Source organism: Perognathus longimembris, chromosome 1 (assembly GCF_023159225.1).
Source record: "Perognathus longimembris pacificus isolate PPM17 chromosome 1, ASM2315922v1, whole genome shotgun sequence".
In the NCBI taxonomy this organism is placed as follows: Eukaryota; Metazoa; Chordata; class Mammalia; order Rodentia; family Heteromyidae; genus Perognathus; species Perognathus longimembris.
The window spans coordinates 44,752,946-44,772,942 of NC_063161.1; the positions used below are offsets into that span (position 1 = coordinate 44,752,946).

Consider the following 19,997-nt stretch of genomic DNA (forward strand, 5'->3'; position numbering starts at 1 on the left):
TTCTTGAGCTGTTTTATCTGTTCAGACAACCAATGCATTAATAAATTTAGTCTTTACACATTTAGCTCAATGCCAGATACATAAGAAACCCTCAGAGAATGGAATCCCTGTGTATTTATTAGCAAAAATGCATTTTATCTTTTTCCAGATACTGCCCAGTTGTGTTTAATACAATGATGGTATATATCAGAGGCGAGGTGCCCTTTTTTTCTGCCAAGGGCCATTTGGATATTTATAACATTATTTGTGGGCCATACAAAATTATTAACTTAAAAATTAGCCTTTAGCAGGGCACTGGTGGCTCAACTGTAATCCTAGCTACTCAGGAAGCTCAGATCTGAGGATCATTGTTCAAAGCCAGCCTGAGCAGGAAAATCTATGAGACTCTTATCTCTAATTACACATACATACACACTCACACACACTTTACCCTTCTGTATCTGGTCAGACATTTAATTAACCTACCCTTAATATAATGGCCGGAATCGCCAGTAACATCAATCTGGGGACCTCTATGTGGGATGGAGATGCTTCCTTCTACTATCTGTCTTATTTTATAATGTCTGATGTTAATTAAGTGCCAGGTATTTTTCTAAGCCTTCACATGATGCCTCACATCATACACTTACCTTCCAGGTTCAGATTCTTACTTGCTCCATTTAGATAAAACTGATTCACAAACGGTAAACTTCAGCCAGGTACTGGTGGCTCATGCCCATAATCCTAGCTACTCAGGAGACTGAGATCTGAGGATAGCAGTTCAAAGATAGCCCAGGGAAGGAAAGTCCATGAGACTCTTATCACCAATTAACTACAAGAAAACCAGAAGTGGTGTTGTAGCTCAAAGTAAAAGAGCTCAGGGATAGCTCCTAGACCCTGACTTCAAGCCCCATAACCAACAAATCAAAAGTAAGCTTCACAAGGTTGTGCCATTAGTAGTGTTGGTAAGATTTGAATTCAAACAGCTCAATGTCCAGAATCCAAGCTCTTAACTGCTGTACTGGGCTTAACTCCTACCCTCTGCTGACTGTTGTCACCCATAGGCCCTGTGGTTCCTGTAAATGGGAAGGAGTCAGTTCAGACAGCAGAGGGCAGCACAGCACTAGCTTTGGCCTTCATCTCATCCCTGAAGATAGGGGAGTGCTGAAAACTCCAAATCAGCCCTTGCCCCCAGACCCCTCCCTGTCCGCATACCACTTGGCTATCACGTTGGGAAGCTTAAAAGTTTCCCCAAGTCCCTTGTTCACCTCCAGAGTTTCTGCCAGCAAAAACTGCAGAAAAACATCCGCCAGTTAACGATGATGACTTAGGAACTGAGCATGTCTTGGGTTTTTTGTGTGTATTGTATATGTGTGTGCACATGTGCACGTGTGCACGCATGCAAACATGCACACCTTCACTGTGTGGCATTATAATTACAAGTGGCTCTGAATGCTGATTTGTATGTGAGCCTGCCTGCACGTGTGTGTGTGTGTGTGTGTGTGTGTGTGTGTGTTGTTGTTGTTGTGGCTGGGGAAATTGTGCATATTGTGTTTGTTTCTGGGTGTGTCTCACTGTTTACTCCAGAAATAGATAGGAACTTGGCCGAGGCCACTCAGCAGATTCTTATTCAAACTTGTCCCTTGGGAATCTACAGGCAGCACTCAGCTGCTTGCTGAGTACCAATAGGCTCTGTGCAGTGGTATCCTGCCAGGACCTGCCAGGAGCTGCCAGGAGCTGGGTCTATGAGACTCATGGAGCCTTCCAGACCTCTGAGTGTTCCTCTTCTCCTCCTCCCCCATCGGTGTCATGAGACCTCTAAGGCGTTCCCACCATGGGGAGGCAAACCTAGGAGTTCCAGGCAAGCCTCCAGCTTCCCAGATGCTTTTCAGGGTCCTCCACTGGGTGGAGTGCAAAGCCCAGGAGGATTTGCTTTTTCCAAAGTCCCCCAGGGAACCCAGTCCCTCGTGGCCCCCAGACTCCAGCCCTGAGAAAGTTTGAATGTGGGAACACGGCAATTTGGGGTGGCATGTTTCTGCGTGATTACTTTCAGGAGAAAAGTGGATAGCTTTTGAGTAGGATAGAATCAGTGTTTTAGGAAGGGGAGCCAGCCCTAGCCCTGTCCTCTGCACAACAAGGATGTGCTTCCCCACCCAGCAGAGCGGGCACACATGTTCACCCCACTTTCTTCCTCTTCCTCCTCCAGCCCACTTTCTCTTCTCTGTGTCGTCAGCACTCCAGGGAGGGACCTGGGTAGACAGAGAAGCCGGAAACAGCAGGCTGGGCAGCTAGGGCTTGCATGAAGAGGAAGGCCCAGTAGAGCTGTGTGTGTGTGTGTGTGTGTGTGTGTGTGTGTGTGTGTGTGTGAGAGAGAGAGAGAGAGAGAGAGAGAGAGAGAGAGAGAGAGAGAGAGAGAGAGAGAGTTGTTTTTCTTTTTGGTGGTGGTGATGGTAGAGGGGTGAGAGCAGGGCCAGCCCCGAACTCGCTGGACAGAGCTACAGATCCATGGGGCCTGGCAGTGCCCTCTGAGAGAGGGAGAAGACGGCCAGGTGAGGGGATGCCTGTGAGGAGGGGAGGGTGGGGGGCCTCTGACTGTGAGTGTGGGGGCTGGATGGATTAGCCGGCCTGTTGGGGATCCTCCCCTGGGCGGGGCAGATGGGCCCCTAGGAATGATTTCAGCTGGAGTTGGTACTTGGTGACACTGGATTTTGTCACTTTCTGACTACTCTCAGGAATCTAGGGTAGAGTATAAGTTTCTGTACTCCTTAGTCACCTACCCCCACACCCGTGGCCCTTAACTCTGGGGTTGAGGGGGCAAGGAAAGTCAGAAGACAGGCAATCCTCTGGGTGGTCCCCATTTCATGGATGACCCTCTCTAAAGGTTGGTGCCAGAGGGGCTCCGGGCTTGGCCAACCCCCAAAGTGGTCCCTGCTGAAGGTTGGAGGGTGAGCACGCCCCAGATATAGACCTCATGGTGCCTTAGAGTAGGGGGGATTTCCCCCCCTCAAAACTGTACCACGGTTGGCTGCTGGGGACGCTGACATTTCCTGGCAGGCAGGCGGGCAGCATGGGGTTAACTCTCCTCATGCTGACTTGGCTCCACCTCCCGGGCACCCTTCCCTGCCCCCCACTGCCACTGCCACAAACACTATTGAGCAACTCCCAGAAGCCCTTTTGACTTTGAATGCTGTAGTCCCAGGATTAGAAGACTGGACAATGTAAGAGTGGAGTTGGTGAGGTTTAGGCCAACAAGCTGTTAGATGAGGATCTTGAACTTCAGGATCCCTGGCAACACCACACACACACACACACACACACACACACACACACACACGGGGGGGGGCACACACACACACACACACACACACACACACACGGGGGGGGGGGGGGTGTTAATAAAAGGGAACACTGGCCTGGCCCCTTTGCACCTTCGCTCCTCCCTCTCTGCCAGGCAATACAAGGCAGGTCCTGGCCAGACCAGTCCACCCAGCCCTTGTTTTGAATTGGAGTTGGGGACAAACATGTATATGTATAGGGAAAACAGTGATGGAAATTTGAAGTCAGATCATTCTAGGAGGATGGTCACTCAACAAGATAGTATAGGCCTATAATCCCAATCACTAGAAGAAGTGGAGGCAGGAGGATTGAGAGTTCAAGTCCAGCTTGGGTTACATAAAGAGACCTTATTTCAAAAACAAAATCCAATGCTCCCTCAGAGAATCCAATGGTATGTAATTCCTTTGGACAACTTATGAATAGTTTAACAAATGAATACCATGAGGCTGAAATACGTTTTGCAGGAAGGAGGTTAAGGGGAGAAAGAAGAAGGATGGGTAAATATAGTCATTATATTCAATGTATGTATGTGAAAATGCAACCATGTAACTTGAGGGTATAGGTGGAATTGGGAAAGATGGGGGAGAATGATGACTAAAATGCATTGTATTTATAAACTGATTTGTTAAATTTAAACCCCTTTGTACAACTAAAGATAATTAATTTTTTATTTATTCCTTTTTTTTTTTTTAATCGGTGACCAGGCTTGAATTCAATGCCTTGGTGCTATCTCTAAGCTCTTTTTGCTCAAGGATCACTTTGGGCCACAGCTTCACTTCCAGTTTTCTGGTAACTAATTGGAAATTAGAGTTTCATGGACTTTCCTGTCCCCACTGGCGTTGAAACGCTATCCTTAGATCTCAACTCCCTTTGGAGCTAGGATTAGAGGCATAAGCCTCTGATGCCCCAGAAATCATTAATTTTTAAACGTTGAAAAAATACTCCCCCTAGACCAAGTGGATTTTTTTTTTTGCCAGTCCTGGGCCTTGGACTCAGGGCCTGAGCACTGTCCCTGGCTTCTTGTTTTTTTTTTTTTTGCTCAAGGCCAGCACTCTACCACTTGAGCCACAGCGCCACTTCTGGCTTTTTCTATATATGTGGTGCTGGGGAATTGAACCCAGGACTTTATGTATACAAGGCAAGCACTCTTGCCACTAGGCCATATTCCCAGCCCCTAAATGGATTTTTTAAAAAATGGAGTCTGTCTATTACTTGGGGTTTTCATCAATAGTAGTAGGTTCTCATCTACTCTTTCCAGTAGGGTAGGATCCAGCAGGATCAAGGGTCTAGAATCTGAGCATCCAGAGACTGGAGAAATAAGAGAAAAGTGGAATTGGAACTAGACCAGAAGATGTTCACCCTGAGGAGGAGGGTGGAGAAAGGCCTGCTGGAGGACCCTGAACAGCGGGAGGGAAGCCTTCTGCCTTGGGGAGAAAAAGCTCAGGGAGTAGCAGCTAGGGGAGAGAGGAACAGGAGGAGATTGGGAATGTCCAGTGGAGGGGCCTCTTCCATTCCTTTGGGAACCTTGGGAAAATTGAGAGGCTGGAAGAACAGGAAGACTGGGGGTTTCTGGATTGGGGGAGATCCCAGGAGTTTCCATTCCTTCTTCCCCCTCATCTCTGGAAAGGAACTTTATGAGAAACATGGACTGGGGGACCCCTGGAAAACCACTGATCTATACAGCAGCTTCTGGAGAAAAGGGGAGCAACCGACTCCTCTACTTGCTTCATGCCCCCCCACCTTCTCTCTCCCACTGGCCTCCTAGCCCCCTAAAATCTTCTCCTCTTCTTCTAGCCTTCTCACTGACTTATCCCACCACTTCCTTCCACTCTCTATTTTCCCCTTGCCTCATCTCCTCATACCCTCCCACTGTTATTGGAGTGATGCAATTTTTTTCTTTTCTTTTCTTTTTTTCTCTCTTAAGGTGGAACCCAGGGGCCTTACAAATGCTAGGGAAGTGCCCTACCATTGAGCTACAGCCTCAGCCATAGCCTGGTTTTCAAATTTTCATGGAGCCTTAGAATTCTGAGAGGTTTCAGGGACATCTGTAGGATCAGAAGGTAGGGTGAGGAGATCTGAGGAGACGGAGTAGAGTTCTAACCATCGCCCCTTATCTTTAACAGGACTCTAGTTTTGTACCTTTTGTGTTGAGTGATTCCTTCTCACCCATGATGTTGCCTTCCATGCTTTCAGTTCCAGTAAACCACACTCTGAAAATATTAAGTGGAAAATACTGGGAAAAAAAATCATAAGTCTACCAACTAGCATTGTTGCTTGTCTCAAATATTGACCAAGGGTGCTTGTGGTTTGACACAGCCTGGTCACAAGTGGCAGTAAGAACAGGCTCTGGGGAGCCTGTCTGGGCGGCTACAGGAAGTCCAGGGGGGGCCCAGAAGCTAGGCCTAGTTTCTTGGGCATCTTTTGGGGTATCCTTGTTCCTTTCTCCTCCTCTAGGCACCCTCCAAACCACAGATCATGTCTCTGTGGGAGCTGGTCTCCAAAGTGCCCACAGAAAAACTACAGCATCTCTATGTTGACTTTCCCCAACACCTTCGGCATCTCCTGAGGGAATGGCTGGAGAACCAGCCCTGGTGAGTCTTTCTACCCCATGTCCTCCTCTCTCATGCACCCTCCCTCTTTCTTTATTTTATTATGTCAGTCCTGGTGCTTGAACTCAGGGCCCGGGCACTGTCCCTGAGCTTTCATGCTCAAAGCTAGCACTCTACCACTTGAGCCACAGCTCTACTTCTGGCTTTTTGGTGGTTCATTTGGAGATAAAAGGCTCATGGACTTTCCTGCATGAGGCTGGCTTTGAACCATGATCCTCAGATCTCAGATTTGAGATCCACCTTTACAGCTACGATTATAGGCATGAGTCCTTGGTGCCCAGAAGCCTCTCCTGCCACTGGTTATTCTATATGAGGTGGCTTAGACTTAGTGAGGAATGTATGCCCACTAAATTAAGACTGTATGTGTTGACACGTGAACACCTCACTGCCTAGGAGGCTAAGGTAAAAAGGAGGGAGGTGAGGGCTGGAGCAGAGGCACTTCCCATAACAGTAGGAGATTAAGAAGCAAGGGGGCAGGGTGGTGTGCAGAGAATGGCCATGGAGAATTAGGAGAGGAAGCACTGAGCTGCAGGCAGTGGATGGATGATTAGGAGCTGAGGAAGCCCTGGTCTCCTGCAGCCTCATTTGATGTTCCTACAGGGAGTTCTTGGTTGGCTTGGATGCCTTCTGCTGCAAAATGGCTAACATGCTACTTTCAGCCACTGTCCAACGTCTTCAGGCCTGTGCTGGAGAGCAAGGAGAAGGAAATGCCATCTTGCCACACATCAGCACCATGGAGGTGAGGCAGAAGGGAAAGGGACAAGGTTGGGGTGGGGCTGAGGCAGAGCTGGGTGAGCATTGGACACTGGAGGAAAATTGGTTGGAGGATGGAGGATGTTGTAAGCAAAATGATACTCATGTGGTAAACTGCTAGCTAACATGCAAATCAGATTGTAAAGGCATGCAAATGCATGAAACTTCTGGAATCTACAGTTGTCTTGCCTTTTGGTGAATGTATGAATGGGAGTCTTGGAACTGGAGGGGAGGACATGAGTAAGAGCCAGACTAACTGTCTCCCACCCTCACTTCTGTAGAGCATATATCAGAGGGACCCCCTGAAGCTGGTGGCCACTTTCAGACAAATACTTCAAGGGGAGAAAAAAGCTGTTATCCAACAGGTATTGTGACGCCCCACTTCCCACCTTGATCCAGCTTTCTGGAACTTTAGCCTGAGTCATTAGAAACTAGAAAGAGGTTGCTATTCTGGAAAGGCTCAAGGTTCTAGACCCAAAGGATGGTCCTTCAGTCAAAGTGAAACTCAAGCCAAATTCAAGGAAGCTTCAAATGAAGGTCTAAGGGAGGGCAGAACAGGAACAAGGAGATGGTACTTTTTGTTTTGTATGTCTGTGCTGGTACTGAGCAGGGGGGGTGGGTGGCGGTGGGCTTGAACTCAGGACCTGGGTGTTGTCCCTGAGCTTTTTTGTTTGAGGCTAGCGTTCTACTACTTGAGCCACAGCTCCATTTCTAGCTTTTGGTGGTTAATTGGAGAGGAGAGAAGAGTCTCACACCCTTCTCTGCATGGGCTGGCTTAGAGTCTCAATCTTCAGATCTCAGCCTTCTGAGTAGCTAGTACTATAGGCCTGAGCCACCAGGGCCTGCCTGGCTCAGGAGTTGGTACTACCAGGACAAAGAACTTATCCCCAGGAGATTGCAAAGGCTGGAAGGGCTGCTGAAGAGGAAGGGGGAGGGGGTGGAGGAAGGTGAGCAGAGCCTCACCCACTTGTGTCTGTCTGTCCTATGCAGTTCCACCACCTGCCAATGGCCTTTCACTGGAAGCAGGAAGAACTCAAGTTTAACACAGCCCTTCAGAGGCTAAAGCACCAGGTTGGGGAGACTCACCTTCTCCGAGAAGCCTTGCATCAGGGAACTGAAGCTGGCCAAGGTGGGGTCCAAGCCCTGGGGCCCTAAGACCTGTCTGGGCAGTGTGGGACCTCAGCTTTGACTGAATCTCCATTCTCTCTGCACCCCTGATTTACACCACCCTACCCCCATTTCAGTGTCACTTCACAGCTTGATTAAAACTCCTTCCAATGGGACTGGGCCAAGTGAGGTGAGTAACAGCCTGAAAGGTGGAGGAAACTGGGCTCAAAGTGCAACTGGAAGGATGGAGGTGACACAGACAGACACAGATGAAGATGGAGGGAGGGAATGGCAGGATGGTGAGAAAGACTCTCCAGGACCTGGGAGAAGAGGCTATGCGTGTCCCTGGTTCAGGCCCCTTCCTGCCCTTAGGACCTGGCGGTGCTGCTGCAAGAGGCGGTGGGGGAGCTGGAGGTGGTCCAAGGCCTGGTGCTGAAGAGGATCCAGATTTGGAAACGGCAGCAGCAGCTGGCAGGGAATGGCGCACCCTTTGAAGAGAACCTGGCTGGGCTACAGCAGAGGTTAGGGCAAGGCTGACAGGGAAAGGGGGCTAGCTGGGGTGGGTACCTGCCATTCACGCTAGAGGGTGCCCAGGTGTAAGAGAAAGCCAGGTAGGATGCCTAAAGTGTATACAAGTGTACTCAGTTAAGGGGTCCACATTTATGTTTCTCCTTTTCTCTCCATACTCAGAGGATTAGGGAAGCTTCTTTTGTTTGGTACTAGAATTTGAATTCTACTTTGTTCTTACTGAGGAGATACTCCATGGCTTGATCCATACCTTCAGACCTTTTTGCTTTGGTTATTTTTCAGGAAGAGTCTTGCTTTTTGCCTGGGCTCGCTTGATCCTCCTGTTCAAATGCCCTGTTCTGCCTAGTGCATAATCATACCTGACCCTTCCTGTTGAAAGGGAGGTCTCTCAAACTTTTATTTGTTTATTTATTTATTGTTGTGCTAGTACCAGGGCTTGAACTCAAGGCCTTGTGCTGTCTTACTCAGTGTTTTTCAGAGTGGCGCTAGCACACTACCACTTGAGCCATGCCTCCAGTCTGACATTTTGCCATCTGCAGGTGGTATCTCGTGAACTTTTCTTCAAGCTAGCTTCGAAACACAATCCCGAACAGCTAGGATTACAGAAAGAGCCACTGGTACCTGGCTTTCTCTCAAACTTTTTTTTTTTTTTTGCCCAGGAAGGCCTGGGGCTAAGATCCTTCCCTGTGGTTTCCTGAGTAGCTGGGATTACGGGCAGGCATGAGCCACTAGGCCCACCTGGTGGCTCTTTCCTATTTAGTCTATCGGGATTGGGCACTTTCCAGTTTGCCCTAAAGTATTATTAGCCCTGGGGAAGAGACAGCCACGTTTCCACTGGGAGTTTAGGAACTTAGAAGGAACTGCTTCCTAAGAGCAAAGGCGGGTCCCAGAGCCCTCCAGCTCGCTTCCTGCACATATACCTACTAGCCTACCTCATTCTTGCCTGTCAATATCTTGCTTTTTCCCTTGGTTGAGGGTAGGGGGTATAGGCTGGAGCATGCCCTCTGACTACTGTCCTGGCCCCAGGTATGAGAGCCTGGTGGACATTTATTCCCAGCTACATCAGGAGGTAGGAGCAGCCAGTAGGGAGCTAGAGCCCAGCACCAGGGAATCACTGATCAGCCGGCTGGATGAAGTCCTGAGAACTCTGGTGATGAGGTAGGCCCCATGAGCCCCCTGCCTGGCCTCAGGAAGACCCTGAGGAAGAAAAGTTATGGAGAAGCCCATCCCCTAACCCCCTTCCCCATGTCCTTCTCATTCCTCTTAGCTCTTTCCTGGTGGAGAAGCAGCCTCCCCAGGTTCTGAAGACTCAGACCAAGTTCCAGGCTGGGGTTCGATTCCTGCTGGGCCTGCGGTTCCTGGGGACCTCAGCCAAGCCTCCTCCCGTCAGGGCTGATGTGGTGACAGAAAAGCAGGCGAGGGAGCTGAGCCTACCCCAGGGGCCTGGGACTGGACCGTAAGCTGGGGCTGGAGCCAGGGCTGGGGGAATGGAGGCAAGGGGAGCTGAGGTACTGGCACTACAAAGAGCAGGGGTGTGGGAAAGAGGGCTCTTGGTCTGTGGAAGTCCTGAGTGGTCACAGCAGAAGAAGGGAAGAGCCCCTTGCTGATCCCTGGTCTAAAATAGGGGGAGGCAGCAGAATTTGGCTAAGATGAGTACTCTCTCACAAGGAACTCAAGAAGGGGGCTGGGGTACAGGTCAGTGGTGGACTGTGGGCTTGGCATGCACAAGGCCCTGAGTTTGATTTCCAGCACCAAGAAAAAGAGAAGAGAGAGGCAGGGGAGGGAAGGAGGAAGTTAGGGAGGGAGAGGGAGGAGAAAGAAAGAAGAAGAGAGGGGGGAGGAAGGGAAAGAGGGAGGAAAAGAGGGAGAACTGAAGCAGGGATCTAGAGCTCTAGGGCAGTGTCCAGGGGGTAGTAAACATGTGGCTGAACTATTCACACTCTGACCCTCCTGCCAGAGAGAGCACTGGGGAGATCATGAACAACACGGTTCCCTTGGAGAACAGCATTCCTGGGAACTGCTGCTCCGCTCTGTTCAAGAACCTGGTGAGGGGCTGGAGGGTAGAGGTGGGGAGAGAGGAGGCTGGGTCCTGACTGTGGGACCCTCCTTGGAGATGTTGGGAGGCCAGGAGGAGTGATTTGATTTCCATTCTCTCTTCTCTCTCTTCTCTCTCTCTCTCTCTCTCTCTCTCTGATATATATATATATATATATCATATATATATATATAGTATTTATTTATTTATGCTGATACTGGGGCTTTAACTCAAGGCCTAGGTACTGTCCCTTAACTTTTTCACTCAAGACTAGTGTTCTACGACTTGAGCAATAGCTCCACTTCTGTTTTTTGGGTGGTTCACTGGAGATGAGTCTTCTGGACTTTCCTGCCTGGGCTGGCTTTGAACCATCATTCTCAGATCTCAGCCTCCTGTGTACTTAAGATTACAGGCATGGGCCACCACTGCCCAGCTTTGATTTCTGTTATCTTGTCTTACCCATGTTCTCCTTCACCCTGGTTTCCCTCAGCTCCTGAAGAAAATCAAGCGATGTGAGCGGAAGGGCACTGAGTCTGTCACAGAGGAGAAGTGTGCTGTGCTCTTCTCCACCAACTTCCTGTTGGGTCCCAACAAACTCCCCATCCGGCTCCAGGTGAGCCATAGCCTCAGCCCCATGGGGTCTGGGACCCCATGGCCTCTATGCCACATACTGGGACCCTGGATTCTCACTGCCTTGTACTTCATGTATCTAGGACTTATGCATACTGGGGCAGGGTGAGTGGGGATGAGAACTCAAGGCCTGGATCCCTTAGCTTTTTAACTCAAGACTGTGCTATACTCCTTGAGCCACAGCTTGAATTCTGGATTTTTGGTGGTTAACTCAGTCTCCTGAGCAGTTAGTATTATAGGCATGGGCCTGTGAGGTACTGGAGTTGGGACGCAGGACCTTGAGCTTTCTAGCTACACTCCCAACCTAGTAAAACTAACTTTTACCAAATCAAGCATAGTCTATACAACAGGACACTGTTTGGCAGTACTGAGATTTGAACTCAGTGCCTGCTAGTCAGGTGCTCTACTGCTGAGACATGCCTCCATCCCAAGGCACTGTTTGAAGTTACACACGCACACACACACACACACACACACACACCCCACACACATACACATACACACCCCACACACATACACACACACATCTATAGACCAGGACACTGTTTTAAACAATACACATTTGGTTTGCATGACATTATAAAGCAGGTACTATTACTAGCCTCATTTTCCAGATAAGGACATTGTGACAGGGATCTACTAGTGTTCCCAGGTCACAAGGCTAGGAGATATTAGGGCTGGCCCCATAGCACTTGTAACCACTTGTAACCACAGTGAGGCCTCACTGAGCTTCTGAATGCATTTAGCAACATGCTCTTTACCTATGTCCCCTGAGCTCATGACTCCCCTGCATGCTCAGAACCAGCTCTTGAGGTTTCCTCTGGTTCCTCTAAGGGGAAATGACTCACCAAGCATTGGTGGCTCACACCTGCAATCCTAGCTACTCACGAGGCTGATAGCTGAGGGTCGAGGTTCAAAGCTAGCCCAGGAACAAAAGTCCATGAGACTCTTTTTTTTTTTTTTTTTTGTGGCCAGTCCTGGGGCTTGGACTCAGGGCCTGGCTTCCTTTTTGCTCAAGGCTAGCACTCTGCCACTTGAGCCACTTCTGGCCATTTTGTATATATGTGGTGCTGGGGAATCGAACCCAGGGCTTCATGTATATGAGGCGAGCTCTCTTGCCACTAGGCCATATTCCCAGCCCTCCATGAGACTCTTGTCTCTAATCAACTACTAAAAGCTTGAAGTGGAGCTGTGGCTCAAGTGGTAGAACACTAGCCTTGGGAAAATAAAATAAAAAAGCTCAGGACAGCACCCAAGGCCAGGACTGACACGCGTGTGCACGCTCACACACACACCCACCACCACCACACACACACACACACACACACACACAATACCTCTCCTCATCCTTTTAGGCCCTGTCTCTACCCTTGGTGGTCATCGTCCATGGGAACCAGGACAACAATGCCAAAGCCACCATCCTTTGGGATAATGCCTTCTCTGAGATGGTGAGGAAATAAATACTTGTGGTGGGGGGTGGGGGCAGAGACAAGATGGATTCCAGAACAAGGGGATAAGTTGCCAGCTGGTGGGTGGCAGGCATGTTCAAATGTGTGTGACTTCTAACTCCTTCTCCTTGGTTTGCTTTTGTATCTTTAACTTCTTTTCATTGTTGTCCTTGGCTGTGGCGCCAGAAACTGCTATAGTGAGAAAGTATTATGTTTGTGAGCCAGCTCTGGGGCTGCCCAGGAGAGGTTGGTCTGGGAGGTGGGAAGAATGAAGGCTTCTAGAGGAAGACTGGCAATGCCGCCCGCCCTCTCTCCCTTCCCGTTCCCCTCCCCAGGACCGTGTTCCCTTTGTGGTGGCTGAGCGGGTGCCCTGGGAGAAGATGTGTGAAACTCTGAACCTCAAGTTCATGGCTGAGGTGGGGACGAACCAAGGACTGCTCCCAGAACACTTCCTCTTCCTGGCCCAGAAAATCTTCAATGACAACAGCCTTAACATGGAGGCCTTCCAGCACCGGTCTGTGTCCTGGTCACAGTTCAACAAGGTCATTCTCCTGCTCTTTGGACCTACCATCACTGAACTCTTCATCCACAGAGATCAGGGACAGATGCCAGGATTTTCCCAGTGCCCCTCATATCCATCAAGAGTGCCTGGCAAGGGGCTGGGGATATAGCCTAGCGGCAAGAGTGCCTGCCTCGGATACACGAGGCCCTAGGTTCGATTCCCCAGCACCACATATACAGAAAACGGCCAGAAGCGGCGCTGTGGCTCAAGTGGCAGAGTGCTAGCCTTGAGCGGGAAGAAGCCAGGGACAGTGCTCAGGCCCTGAGTCCAAGGCCCAGGACTGGCAAAAAAAAAAAAAAAAAAAAAAGAGTGCCTGGCAAGAATCCCCTTCCTCCCCAGGGATCGCCCCATAGCTGGCACTGTGATTTCAGGTTTTGGTGTAGGGACCTGTCCTTTTTCTTTAATGATGACTTGCATGATTCGCTCAAATTGTGTGGAAATAGAGCCCTGATTTAAAAAATGGCTTTGACCCATTAGGAAAAGAAGTTCCTATTGCAAAATCTGGGTGAAATCACAGGATATGAGTGGTAATACAGTCACCATGTCGTGGCAGTTTACTGTATATGCTAGGCACTGCTCCACACTTTTGTATGTTATCTCATAGAACCTTTCCAATATTCCTTTGAAGTGAGGTGGGTGCTACTTTTTTCTTTTTTCTGTTGTTGTTGGCTGTCAGGCTTGAACTCAGGGCCTGGGTGCTGTCCATGAGCTTTTTTGCTCAAGGCTAGCACTCTACCATATTGAGCTACAGCACCAGTTCTGGTCTCACATACTTTCCTGTCTGGGCTGGCTTTGAACTGCAATCCTCAGATCTCAGCCTCCTGAGTAGCTAGGATTACAGGCATGCTAACCTTACCCCCATTTTTTTTTTAACTTTTTTTTTTTGCCAGTCCTGGGCCTTGGACTCAGGGCCTGAGCACCATCCCTGGCTTTCTAACCGCTCAAGGCTAGCACTCTGCCACCTGAGCCACAGCGCCCCTTCTGGCCGTTTCCATATATGTGGTGCTGGGGAATCGAACTGAGAGCTTCATGTGTAGGAGGCAAGCACTCTTGCCACTAGGCCATGTTCCCAGCCCACCTTATCCCCATTTTAAGATGGAAAACCTATGCTTAGAGGGAGCAAGTAGTTTGTAAAAAGTCTCACAGCAGGTAAGTAGCAGAACTAAGATGGAACTCATCTTTCCTTCCTTCTCTCTTTCTTTCTTTCTTCTGTCCTTCCTTCCTTCCTTTCTTTCTTTCTTTCTTTCTTTCTTTCTTTCTTTTTTCCTTGCCCTCCCTCCCTCCCTCCCTTCCTTCTTTCCTTTTTCTGGCTGTACTGACATTTGAATCCAAGGCCTCTCACTTTCTAGGCACTGAGCCATATCCCCAGCCCTTTTTGCCTGAGCCAGCCTCAGACCAGGATCTTCCTACCTCTAAGTCCTTTGTAAATGGTATTATAGGCAAGTGTTGACATGACTAGCCAGATCCCCTATTTAAAAAAACAAAAACAAAACACTTGCTAGGCTCTACCACTTACCTCCTGTCCTTTTCACTTAAATCATTTTTTAGGTAGGGTCTTTTGCTTTTTGCCTAGGCCTGCCTGGACCATGGTCTTCCTACATATACCTCTGAGAACCCTAATTTAAAGAGGGGAAACACCATGCCCACCTTGTTGTGGAGATGAGGTGTCACTAACTTTTTTCCCGGGTTGGCATCAAATCTCGATCCTCCCAATCTCTGCCTATTGAGTTGCTGGGATTACAGATATGAGCTACTATGCCCAGCCTCTAAATTGCTCTTAACCACTACGGCATTTTACTAGTTACAAGATAATGGGAAGAAAGGGATCTCATGTCCTGTTTGACACCCATATGGGTAAATAGAACTAAGTATTGTGCTCTTTAAAACAACAACAAACAGCAACAACAAAAAGGGTGCCTGTAGCTCATGCCTATAAACCTGGCTCATGTCTATAAGCCTAGCTACCCAGGAGTCTGAGATCTGAGGATCACAGTCCAAAGCCAGCCTGAGCAGGAAAGTCCATGAGACTATCTCCAATTAACTACCCAAAAAGCCAGAAGTGTAGTTATGGCCCAAGTGGTAGAGCACTAGCCTTGAGCAAAAAGCTCAGGGACAACCCAAGCCCTGAGTTCAAGCTCCAGGATTGGCACAAAAACAGGGAGAGAGAGAGAAAGAGAATGTCTGCAAGAGGACCACGTGACCATAGAATCCAGCTAGTAATCATCTTCCCCTGGACTACATCTCTGCCACACATCTTTAGGGATTGAATTTAGCACAATGGCCATGAGGGACTTTAGTGTCAGACTGTCTGGGCTTAAATCCCATTCTGCCTCTCACCAGCTGTGTGATCCTGGACAGTCATTTGGTTCTTCTGTGCTCCTATGGTTTTTATCATACCTCTCTCCACAGCCTTGCAAACAATCAAGTAAAGGAATATATGGAGTTGTAATCCTAGCTAGGCAGGAAATGAAGATCTGGAGGATCATAGTTTGAGACCACCCTGGGCAGAAAAGTCTATGAAACTCCCATTTCCTCCCAAAGTAACCAGCAAAAGAGCCAGGCAGGAGGTGTGGTTCAAGTAGTAGAATGCCAATAGAGCAAGCATGAGGCCCTGAGTTTAGACCCTAGTATTTCCAAATACATATATGGAAAGGTTGGAATGGTGCCCTGTATATGGTTAATTGTGAATGTTGGCCATTGTCACTGATAGGCCTCAGGTACAGTTTGGTCCTTTAAACCTTGACTGACCCTTGTGTTTACCTAATCAAACTCCAGCTTAGCCCTTCCCTGACTCACCCCTGCTCCCCTCCACCCCTTAGGAGATCTTGCTAGGTCGCGGTTTCACTTTTTGGCAGTGGTTTGATGGAGTCCTGGACCTTACTAAACGCTGTCTGAAGAGCTACTGGTCAGACAGGTGAGTCTGTGTCCCTGATGGCCTAAGCAGCTATACCACCTGGGGTTCCATCTCCACAATCAGTGCCCACACGCCCTTCTTCTTCTTCATCCTGGCCAGGCTGATCATTGGCTTCATCAGCAAACAGTATGTCACTAGCCTTCTCCTCAATGAGCCCGATGGAACCTTCCTCCTCCGCTTCAGTGACTCAGAGATTGGGGGCATCACTATTGCCCATGTCATCCGGGGCCAGGATGGTGAGGTCACCCCAGCCAGCCCTCTCCTGTTGTGTCTGTGCTCTCTGGGGTTTCTTCTGGGGAAGAAATGGCCTGACCCTCCTTGATGCTAATCTGATCTTCAGGAAGTTGCTCTTCTAGTCTAATTTCTCTTCCTCTTCTGTGGTCTAAACTTCTACCACTCACTGTGAAGTCATATATGGCAACAGAGACTAATGGGGGGCCCTCCCTCGGGACCTCCACCCTAGGTCTTGTCCTTGCCTTGATGGATTGGGATTGGTTTTTGTGGGGGGCTGGGGAAGGGGAAGTCTGGATAATGGAGACCCAAACTCTTACTCCTATTGTAGGCTCCCCTCAGATAGAGAACATCCAGCCATTCTCCGCCAAAGACTTGTCCATTCGCTCCCTGGGGGACCGAATTCGGGATCTTGCTCAGCTCAAAAACCTCTACCCCAAGAAACCCAAGGATGAGGCTTTTGGGAGCCATTACAAGCGTGAGCTAGAGCTGATAGCTCTGATTTCTTCCTGTCACCCACCTCCTCCCTGCTCCCTCCTCCTCCCAGCTCCCTGATTTCTCTCTTTTTGTATCCACCCCCTCCCACTTTTTCTACCTGTCCACCATCCCTTCCTCCTTCCACCTCGCTTCCTCTCTAACCCTGGAATGCTCCACAGTTCTCTTTTCCTTCCCACCACAGCTGAACAGATGGGAAAGGATGGGCGAGGTTATGTCCCAGCTATCATCAAAATGACTGTGGAAAGGTAAATGTGGTGTGGTGTGGTATGGATGGTGGGTAGGGCTGGAGGCTGGTATCTGCAGAAATAAATGGGGGCCTCAGTTCTTTGTCAGTCACATGTATCCCCTCCTTTCCACCAGGGACCAGCCCCTTCCTACTCCAGATCCCCAGATGCCTGCCATGGTACCTTCCTATGATCTTGGAATGGCCCCTGATCCCCCCATAAGCATGCAACTCGGCCCAGAGATGCTGTAAGGAACTCCTGAGACACAGAGGGGTGTGGTCAGGGTAGACAGGTCTTCAGCATGGGCATCTGGGAGAGCTGGTGTGGAAGCTGAAGAAGGGACCTTTCCTTTCCGTGAAAGAGATTCCCCTTCCAAGGCAGGGTGTGGAGGTGTCCACAGGGAAGGGTTGGTGCCAAAAGGTCTACTATCTTTTCCCAGGCCCCCAGTGTATCCTTCACACTCTCACCCCATCTCCTCCTATCAAGGCCTTTCCCCAGAAGAGTCCATCAGTGTGCTGCCAGCCTTCCCAGAGTAAGTCAGAACCTTTGGGGAGTGGAGGGGGCCAGCACCCTATTGCATTTGTATTTGTATCTGCCAAGAAAGCTCTTCTGTTAGAAGGGAGAGCACATGCTGACCTGACATCCTTCCTTCTCCTCTGTTCACTCTCAGGAGTTGGAGGTTAAGATCTAGATTGCCTAGGTTTGAATACCAGCTCAGTCATTTGCTGGCTTTGGGCAGCCTCCAGTGGCTCATTTGTTCAGTGGGGGTTAATGGAGTGGTCCTATCTCATCACATTACTGTGAAATAAGTTCCTAATACATGTACAACTAAGCACGGTGCCTGGCTCATACAAAGAACTTAGTATTTTCTCTCATGCCTATGAAATCCATGTTCATTTATCTACTGTTTTTGTTTGATTTCTTTTATGCTAGGGATTGAGCACAGGAACTCAGGCCTGGGGCTTGACCTCTGGGCCTGAACTTTTTTTGGCCAGTCCTGGGCCTTGGACTCAGGGCCTGAGCACCATCCCTGGCTTCTTCCCGCTCAAGGCTAGCACTCTGCCACCTGAGCCACAGCGCCCCTTCTGGCCGTTTTCCATATATGTGGTGCTGGGGAATCGAACCGAGAGCTTCATGTGTAGGAGGCAAGCACTCTTGCCACTAGGCCATATTCCCAGCCCTGGGCCTGAACTTCTTTAGAGCTCCTTTTGCTCAAGGCTAACACTACCATTTGAGCCACAGTGCCACTTCTGGCTTTTTCTGTAATTGGGGATAAGAGTCTCACAGAATTTTCTTCCCAGGCTGGCTTCCAACCGAGATCCTCAGATCTCAGTCTCCTGAGTAGCTAGCTAGCTAGGCTGGCTGTGCTGTGTTTTCCTTACCTGTTGCATCCTCCATATGGTCTAGGCATTTTTCTCCCAAGTCACAATCAGGGGCTTATTAACTTAGTCAAAACACAAGAAGTACCTTCCCAGGAGTTGAGAAGTGGAGAAATTTAGACCTATCAAGTTCATAGTACAAAGAACTAATAGAAGCTGACCCCCTTGGGCCTCCACTCCCATTTTGCAGCAGAGGAGACTGATCTCAGGGCATGGAAATGGCTTGTCTAGGGCCAGTCAGTGAGCAGCTAAGTGTCAATAAGGCTTTGCAGCTCACCAATGATTTTGACCTGGTAAATTCTGCCTTTGCCCATTTCCTTTCCCATTTCCTTCCTGTTTTCAGGACCCACCTGCAAATGCCCCCCAGCCTGAGCCAGATAAACCTGCCTTTTGACCAGCCTCCCACCCAGTGAGTGACAAAGCCCCTCCTGAGCCCATGCTTCCCATCCTTTCCCAACATCCTCCTCACTCTCTCTTCTGGTTCCTGGTAGAGGCCTGCTGCCGTGCCAGCCTCGAGACCATGCTATATCCAGTCCTGAACCCCTGCTCTGCTCAGATGTGTCCATGGCGGAAGACAGTTGCCTAAATCAGCCAGTGGGAGGGTTCCCCCGGGGCACTTGGTGAGTGGTAGCTTGAAGAGGGGGTTGGGTTGAGGCAAGCGTGGGTGCTAGGCTTACTCCTCTGCCTCTCTCCCTTTTCTGCTTACAGGGCTGGTGGAGATACGTTCCCTCCCTTGCTGCCTCCCACTGAACAGGACATCACCAAGCTTCTCCTGGAGGGCCAGGGGGAGAGAGGAGTGTCCTTGGGAGCCCAGCACCTCCTGCAACCCTCTCCTTATGGGCAGTCTGGGATTTCTATGTCCCACATGGACCTAAGGGCCAACCCCAGTTGGTGATCTATACTAGAGGAGCCTGAGACAGCTCTTCTACTGTCTCAAAGGACCTGCTGTGGACACACTCATCCAGGTGCCTCCCATCTCCAGCTAATTCTTCATCAGGAGGAAAACTTTGCCTGGAGAATGCATCTTGGGGAAGCTACTCCACGCCTTCTTTCCCACCACATACCGCTAACCCCTTCTTCCAGCAGTGGAATGGAACCGAAGTTCAGGCTCCAGAGTGAGACATCCCCAGCATGCCTGTCTGCACCTCAGAACACACAGTGTGAAGGACCACAACTTGCTGAGCAGGACAGGGGTTGGGTGAGAGCTCAGGTTAGGGCACAGAGGGCTTCTCAGCCCCATCTGAGCCAAGACCTGGAACACAAATCCTGAAACACACAGCTAATACACATGCTCCAAAGGCTGGGGACCAAGAGTATGGACCTTGGATCCAAGGGTTCCAGCCCTAAGGGAATGGAAAAGTTCAGAGAACCCTGATGATCACCTGAATGAGAACAGAGAGGGTCTGGACATATCATATATCCAGATTTTTCCCAGATCAAAAAAATAAATTCCCCTAATCCCTAGACTCTTGTCAAATGGAGGCTTTCAGTACAGGGATGATTGTGCAGTCCAAGGGCTGAGTTTCCATGTGGCTGTGACAAAGTGTGTACCTGAGACAGTTTACCTAAAGATGTCACGTCTATGGGAAGGCCACATAGAACATGCACCTGTGTGCTTCTGCTTGTGTGACAACACAAATTTTGAGACACTGGCTGTCACCACAGTGTGCTAGCTAGCCTCTGATGTTAACTCACTATCCTGCCCAGGTGGGTCTATAGCTATGACATCTGTAGCTTTGGTGGCTCAACACGTCCAGTGTTACC

General features: G+C 49.4%; 1 protein-coding gene across 1 annotated transcript; it reads left to right on the forward strand.

Moving 5' to 3' along the window:
- Positions 1 to 2,111: 2,111 nt before the first annotated feature.
- Positions 2,112 to 19,660, forward strand: Stat6 (signal transducer and activator of transcription 6). The gene is made up of 22 exons (XM_048361298.1): positions 2,112 to 2,528; positions 5,770 to 5,906; positions 6,525 to 6,663; positions 6,959 to 7,042; positions 7,668 to 7,806; positions 7,922 to 7,974; positions 8,157 to 8,305; positions 9,339 to 9,470; positions 9,580 to 9,768; positions 10,270 to 10,357; positions 10,838 to 10,960; positions 12,333 to 12,425; positions 12,761 to 12,967; positions 15,807 to 15,901; positions 16,001 to 16,137; positions 16,464 to 16,610; positions 16,812 to 16,875; positions 16,991 to 17,101; positions 17,294 to 17,386; positions 18,577 to 18,642; positions 18,725 to 18,853; positions 18,942 to 19,660. Exons 2-22 carry the CDS (start codon positions 5,791 to 5,793, stop codon positions 19,126 to 19,128), a joined length of 2,541 nt encoding a protein of 846 aa, XP_048217255.1. The 5' UTR covers positions 2,112 to 2,528; positions 5,770 to 5,790; the 3' UTR covers positions 19,129 to 19,660.
- The last annotated feature ends 337 nt before the right edge of the window (positions 19,661 to 19,997 follow it).